Source organism: Phaethon lepturus, unplaced genomic scaffold (genome assembly GCF_000687285.1).
Source record: "Phaethon lepturus isolate BGI_N335 unplaced genomic scaffold, ASM68728v1 scaffold34797, whole genome shotgun sequence".
Classification (NCBI taxonomy): domain Eukaryota; kingdom Metazoa; phylum Chordata; class Aves; order Phaethontiformes; family Phaethontidae; genus Phaethon; species Phaethon lepturus.
Window position 1 is genome coordinate 17,225 of NW_010554613.1, and position 7,927 is coordinate 25,151.

Genomic DNA, 7,927 nt, shown 5'->3' on the forward strand with positions numbered 1-7,927 from the left:
GGTTCTTGATGAGATTAGCGATGAAGATGTCAAGACAGCAAGAGCTATGAGATTATGTAGTAGGCTTATAGGGCACTGTTCAACAAATGTGTTTTAAAGAAATCTGATAGTAACCGTTGCAGAGGGCGAGCAGTTACTTTTGGGTAGAACATAGTTTGGAAGAAAGGATGTGTTTACTAATTTCTTTCATGTTCTGGATGTAAAGAGAGGATTGGCACTTGGCTTTGAGGAAAATGCAGTAAACTTGAAAGACAAATGCATCTCATACATTTGTAGTGTTGTAGGAAAAGAAACTATTTTAGGAATATGGGGAGGTTTAGAGCTTTTTGATGTGCACGGAACCGTTGTGTTTGTGACTGAGTTAATCTCAATTTAAAATTTTTAATTTGTCAGTAAGAACTTAATTAAATTAAATATTCTTAAATAAGAGTGGGAAGGAAAAATGGCAATGATTACATTTAAAGAATTAGGAATATTTCTTCAGAGTTCTGTGGTACTTTTAGATAACCTCAGTCTCCCTGGCACTCAGTCTCTAAGGCACATAGCTAGGACTTTATATCAGCCTTGGCAAATTTCAGTCATACAGGTTGTACTTTCTGCAGCACAGAGCACCTTCAAAATTGATTAAGAACAGTCAAGTAACTCAAGAACAATTTTAAAATACAGTTCTAGTGAAGTATCAAGTCTGACAGCAGACAAGAGTTTCCCTCATACTGCCCTCCTCTTCAGTTCCCTCCAAAACAAGACTCTGCTAGCACGGCTGCAGGCAGACACGTGCCAGGGCTCTCGTGCGGCTGCAGAGCCGCGGTTCCAGCAGGATGCCGTGGAGGAGCCGAATGGTGTCAGACTGCCGGCGTGGGTTGAGACCGTGTAGAGGAGGACGCAGCGGAGGGTAGTGCTGGAAATAGGTGTCGATCTGCTCTTAGTTCCTGTGTAGATGCAACCCTGAGAGTCTCATCTGGTTTTGCTAATTAAGCTAAGTAATTTTGGAATAGGTTGTTCGGAGTCCCTCTTGATAAGTACTAGCAAACAGATGATCCCAACTGTCTTGAAGATAGTAAAATGATTTGTGTAGTTTCAGTGTGGTATTTTTACTGACAGTTGGTAGAAGCAGCTTAATAAACTGCGTAAGCAATTGGCATGCACTGCAAACTTCAGTTTTACTCTCTGCATCTTAAAAGCATTAGATGTTTCTTCCAATTTAATATCTGCATAATGGATATGGATGGCAGGATATGCTGCTGCTTGCCAGGCAGCTCTCGGCAGCCTCTAACAGCCTAGCATAGACTTCCAGAGCAATGGCGTTTTTCCACTCACGTTACCCATTTTGTGCCAAATACGCTCAGCCTCAGTGTTTGCACAAGGCACTAATACAAGTTGGGCTTCAGTCCTGCTTTTCCCCAGCTCTGCAAGCCGTGGTGTGGGCCCGGGGGTGGAACAGGCAGTGTGTGAATGCGATGTGACTCACCTTGCTCCTGCTCCCGTCCTCGCGGGCTCCCGCCCTGCTGTAGCAGCCTGGCAGAGGCCTCCTCCAGACTGCCACTCCCTCTCCTCTCCCTCTCCTTTTTTATTTTTTTTTAAATCGTTTCACTGATGTTCCTCCCCATTGTAAAGAACAAGATGGAAGTGAATTCTGGGCCATTGCTGCTGATTTCCTCCTGTTAGGGAATCAGTAGAAGAGCACCATTATCACTGCATTTCATACAGGCAGCTGTGGAAGACAAAAACTCCCTTCCTGTTCATGCTGGGTACAGTAATTCTTTAGCCTCCTGTGCAGTGTATGTGCAGTCCAACTTTTGGCAGATATTCCATAGGCATGTTGCATTATTTCCTCTCCTACTTTGCTCTGTTCTCCCCTCCCTCTTGGGCTGCTCCCTGGAAATATTTTTTCAGCTCTTGTGTCTGCTTGCTGACACGGCACTTTGGTTTGCCTGTTAACATGGTTGATCTTTTCAGAAAGCAATTTTAAATGATTGTTCAGTTATAACGTGTACGAGTGAGCTGATAGACACAGGCCATTTAAAACTATGTAAAATATCTGAATTAGAAAAATGCCTGCCACACTCCTATTATTTCCTCCTTGTTCTAGAAGGGAATAAACAATTTACAGCTTTTAGTCTTTGACAGCTTTTAGCACTTTTCTGGATGCAGTGTAGAATAGTTCCTTCACGCTGCCGTCCGTTACCAACTCCCTGAACTGCCAGTGAGGTTGGGCCTGTGTTTTCTCCTGTCGTCAGAGCTGAACGTGCATCCCCAGCCAGGGCTGGGGGGTTTGTAGAAGCCAGGCAGTCCTCCTGTACACCTCTGAGTTGCTGAATTGTCGTTTGCAAAAAGGTGAATCATGTGAACTCACCCATTTCAACCTTACGAAACGGGTGTTTTTTTCATTGATGGTGTGTTTTATTTGACTTCTTCAAGCTCCGGTTCTCAAATCTGCCAATCTGGGACCCCTGCGCATTTTGTTATCTTCTTCTGGGATAGAGGTACACATTCAGTGTGTGAGGCACAGCGCAGTTTTAACTCATCATCAGCAAGATACTCGGAATCAAAAGTTTATAGCATGTCCATAGGAACCGTGCGGAGGGCAGATACTTCATTAGCTCCGAATTTTGTAATCCTGTATCTGAGGGAAAAATTGTTTCAGTTGGTTGTAACTAGCTGGATCGGGGAGGGGGGGGCTGTTGTTCTATCTCTCCGTTTTGTACTGTGTCTTAATACTAATGCTTCAGAACAAAAATCTAAACATCTGATATTGTCTGAATGTTTTTTTCTTTTCCATTCTAAGTGGAACTGCTTGGGGCAGCTCACCGTCAGCACCTGGCTGGTAGAGGTTGCCTGACCGTTCTGTTTCTGCTAGAGCTTTCTCAGTTGAGCCCCAACCATGTCTCTTGGCTTCAGTGTCCTCTTTCAAAGCCAACCTTGTCATATAACTGTTTTGGAGTATGCATATGGCCTTGATCAAGGGGGCTTAAGTACATATCTCAATTTTCTTAGAGCTGTCCTAATTTGGGGGTGGTTGGAGTGTAGGAAAAAAATGTCCATTTTCTATCATGCCTGCAAAAGGTAAAAAAAGTCTTGTCATGTTTTCACCCTTGTCCACACTAAAGTATAATATGACTTATTGCATATAATATGTATTAATATATACATTTTAAGTATACTATGTATATTATTGTTATATGTAATATAATATTTTTATATTATGTTATTATATATAATAATTTATATGTAATGATTTATATATAATTATAAATCCTATTATATGTAACAATTTAGTTATTATACTTACAATAAATTGTAAACCCTTACAACCCATGTGGTGACATGGTTTCTTACCCTGCAGGTCACCTGGTCTGCTCTTAAACCTGTTGAGTTACTGTCTAAAGATATACAATAGCTATCAGGAGAAGAAACTTATTTAAAAAATAATTTCAAACTTTCATGGAAGCTATAATGTAATAGGAAGCTTTTAAGCTGGGAGAAATAAATCTGTGCACTTTCCTTCCCATGTAGGTAGCCCTATCTGATTTTCTTTCAGGTGACAATAATATTGAACAGAATGACCACACATGCATGCCCTCCCTATTTACCCACTTGGCACTCAAACTGACTCTCTCTCCACTCGGTTCCGCTGCCTGGCACAAATTGACATCCCCATTGCCTTGAAGTCGTTCCTGAGGCTTCAACCTGAAGTCCTTTTTCATCACTATGTAGGAATGGTGCCTGTTTGAAGGAGTCAAAAACTTTGGAATCTGAATGCTAACAAGTCTCAAGTGAATACAGGTTAATGAGGTCTTGCAGTGGTTTGTGAATAGGCTGAATTTGGATGGGTGGGTTTCTGCAAGGACAGCAAGGTCATGCTGCTGGGCAGCAGTACTTCTCTGTGGCCTATTTTGACACTCTGCCCATTAGATAACACCAATATTTAAAATTCCAAAAAGAGAAATCCCACTAAAGAACTGACCACTTACTGATGTAACTTCAGGTGTTGTTATATTCTCTAATATGTGCAGCTAAATAACTGTCATAATTTATGTGTTTGTTTATCTGGTAGAAAAGAGTGGTGGAACAGCTTCGAAAGAATTTGATAGTGAAGCAGGAACAGCCAGACAGTAAGTTTCAAATACAGCCATTGGCACAGTCAGAAAACAAACTACAGACCCCACAGCCACAACCACTACAACAGCTACAGCAACACCACCATCAACAGCAGCAGCAGCCTACTGCACCCTCTCCAAACGTGATTGGATCACAGGTAAAAATATCTACGATAATTCTTTCGTTGCTGAAGGTGAAGTTCACTGCAAAAAAAACCACAAAGAAAGATGCAGAGAGAAAAACGCAAACTTTCACTTACTCCCGTTTGTGTACCAATATGAATTTCTCCTTTTATGCATATGCACGTATTGACCTTGTGGTTTTTTTCAGCAATAACCTCCTATCTGAGTAAAAAAATAATACATAGTGTTTTAAAGTCAGATCATAACCTCACAGAAAAGAAGGGTGGCAGTATCACCTTTCTTAAAAATAAATGAAAGTTTAGTAAATGAACCTATCTTTTCCATAGGTGCATGAATGATTGTCTGTCCATACCCGGTAGGGCTCAAGAAACAGTAAAGACTTTACATGCGCTGGATGAGGTGTATGATTAAAATAATTTATTTTTAAAAGACTGACAGAGTGCTCACTGTATCTGTGAACAAAATGTATGAAAACAGTTCCCTCTTCTTTCTGCTTGGTTCTTTTTAAACAGATGCAACTTGTATCAAATTATACTTACGTGAGTCTTCAAGGATTAGTCTAAAAGTATACAATGGTAATCGCAAAGTTTGAATTTCAGAAAGTAGTGTCTTTATTGGGAAAGTACACTGAATTTCAGTATAGGATTAGAGACATAATCGCAGAAACTCACCAGAGAAAGTGATCTGCTTTTACTGAGAGGGGACTTCCAAGCTGATTCAAAGCCTCTCCTGTTCAAATATTTAGAATCCCCAAAGCAAGCAAGAAAATGCTTGGAGGTGTTTAGTAAAAGGCAATGTATGTGAGGTCTTTTTTCCCATTGATGCAATCTCAGCAGTTCATGTTTACCTGGATAGGCAGATGGCAGAATTCACCCATGAAGTTTACTTTATGCACACGGCAGTGAATCACAACCATAGCTTTGATCGATGGTGGTTCTTGTCTTCCCTTTTCCTGGAAACAGAAGGGGGAGAAATGGTTGGACTGTTACTTTTCTCGTTAACTCAACAGGTTGTCTTGTATGCTGTCTAAAAATGTATTTGAGAGACCTAGGTAACTGTATTTTTTAGAAAAGAGTGTTGAAAAAATTAAGCAAACTTAACTAAGCAAAAGACATTTTTGAGCAGCAACATCTATAGCAAAGCTAAAACAGAACAAAGAAGTAAATGTTACTGTGTCCTAAAATATTTTAGAACAGCGGATCACTATTTGCGGTATCACTCGTCTCTGCTTTTCAGTCAGGAAACATGATTGCAAAAGCAGTTTCATGCGTTTCTCCATATTCCACACTTTGCATTCATGCATTAACTTCCAGGTCATCTCCTGGCTTGTAAAAATTGAGTTTTTATTCAAAGTTAAAGAGCCCTCTAGTGAAACAGTCAAAAAACTGCTACACCCTTCTGACTATCATTGATACAGTTGTATTTGGAAAGTAAGGCAAGTCATCCTCTCGTTTCAGTAAGTAAGCCAGCTTTTATCCTTAATGTTTTTCTATTTTTATTTATGTTGGTGTAATTCTGAAGTAACCTCACTTGCTTCTAAGGTTGTGCCTCTGTCCTGTTGCCCCTCAGTCTCTTTCAGCAAAGAAAAGTCAAATATTTTGTGTCTCTGTTTTTTGGTGCCTACTTTTGTAAATAATACATCATTCAAAGCTGTGTCAGTAAAGAGAATGCTTTCAATGGTTCTTTTCAGAGTAATTCAAGGTATATATGCTGCCTTAATAGTGACATTTTAATATACTTAATGTAGTCCAATAAGAAGGGCTTTTTAGATTTTCATAAAGCAGCAAACCTGCTCAAAGGTCATATTATGGCAATGGTATTATGTGAAATAATGCAGACTTACTATGAATGCCACTTCAGTATGAATTCATGCATTGAAAACTTTTTAGAATAACCAAGGTAATTAATGCTCAGCAAAGTAACAGGGATATTCAAGCTCTGTGATCTGCTGACTGAAACTATACTCCTAGTACTTACAGACTTACTAGAACCCTTTGAAAGAGTCACAGTCTTGTATTACATGATTGATATACACTTTTCTTTGAAATGTTTATGGATTAATGTAATGCTTGTGAAAATGATACCACATTACATCTCATTGGAAAAGCTTGAATAATGTTACTGCATGAGAGGAATGGAGCCTCTTGCTTGGGAGAAGGTGCAGCAGAGGTCAATAAGAAGCTTTTGAATCTCAGATAAAGTTAAGGGTGGTGTTCATGTTGTGGCAAGAAAAAATTAATTATGTCTGGATTTTGTATAAATATATAAAATCAAAACATGAGTTATCCGTTGATTTGGCATTATACGGTGTTTGAATTTTTTCACACATGTGCGTTATTAACAGTTAGGGGATATAGTTTAAGCATTAAGAAATTAGAGGTGTGAAAGTAAACTGCGTTTTTGTTTGAGGAAAAAACATTGGTGAAAATACTGAAGAATCCAACTGGAAATGTATTATTCTATTAGAAAGAAGAGAAAGGTCTTGTGTGACTGAAGTCAAGCAGTCTAAACGAGGCATGTTCAGAACACGAAAAAAACTGCATGATCCCTGGTTCTCCATTTTTTCCTGTTGTAGAGCCTACCGCTGACATCAGGAGGGAATGGTGGTTATTTCGTACTGAGAGCACTTGATCATGCCAGTAACTGTTTTGAAGATGCAGTGCCATTGGTACAATGGATTTTTTACACCAAAGAGAAGAGAAATAAGCTCACTTGCCATTCTGTTGAGCGTCATTTGTCATGAGTTTTCTGTGCACATTGTGTTCTGGTTTTATATGGGGACTCTCTTGCCCTGTTACTTTTTCAATGAGTTTTGTAATTGTCTGTTTCCATTAACATCTTAGAGACAGTACATTTTAAAACAAAACTATGAAATTATAGTTGTTTTAACTTTGGAATTTGTGGGCATATTGTATTGCATAGTGTATTCAGGCATTTTAGGTAAATGCTGGCATTAAGTGATTCAAAACCACGCTCTTTAAATCAGTCCGAGTGCAATAATGGCGTAACGTATATGTTCCAAAACCACTCTATTCCACAGAAGTTAAACTTAATTGCCTGCAGCTGGACAGACTTAACAGCCAGCTCTTAAACATCAGGATAGCCCTACTGATATTCTGAGGAAAGAAAGTTAAGGGCTAAATAACTGTATTAATGGCTAAAACTGAAATTTGGAATACCCAAAATCAAAATACATTTCTGTTCTTAAAGAAACCAGTTTATGAATGTTTTCTCCCTCTTCCTCTGATTGTGAGGATCTCTGTAAATAAAGTTTCCATTTGAAAAATGGATTTTTAATTGGTGAGAAGCTAATTTGCTGGTATGTTTCATAAACCTCCACCATACAGGTTTGATATCGACAGTACATATTTAGAAGTAATGTGAAATTAAAAGATCCAAAAATGCATATGCCACTACTAACACTTGATTGCCATTTTCTCAGGAGTTTGTTTTTGAATCAATCTGTAAAGCTACAGATTATTAAAATAGACCAAATAAGTGCCCCAAATGAGAATCCTTTCTAGCTATCCAGTTTTCAGAGGCGTAAGATAATGTGCTTGTGTGAACAGGTAGACAGACTCAGTGCTGCCTTTTCTTTCTCTTACTGTCTATGGTTTCTGACTAACCAACCCACATCCTGTCTGATACGAAGTGTCACTGTCTCTTACAGTGTATTTTCTCTTTTC

The 7,927-nt window shown here is 39.0% G+C and overlaps 1 protein-coding gene across 1 annotated transcript in view; it reads left to right on the plus strand.

Moving 5' to 3' along the window:
• Nucleotides 1–4,054: 4,054 nt before the first annotated feature.
• The window catches only part of PHF21A (PHD finger protein 21A), a gene marked incomplete at its 5' end in the record, with an annotated part of 28,033 nt that continues 24,160 nt past the window's right edge, over nucleotides 4,055–7,927 (plus strand). The window contains one exon of the mRNA XM_010291917.1: nucleotides 4,055–4,271. Within this exon, the coding sequence (XP_010290219.1) occupies nucleotides 4,055–4,271 (217 nt within the window). The remainder of the gene's footprint in view (nucleotides 4,272–7,927) is intronic.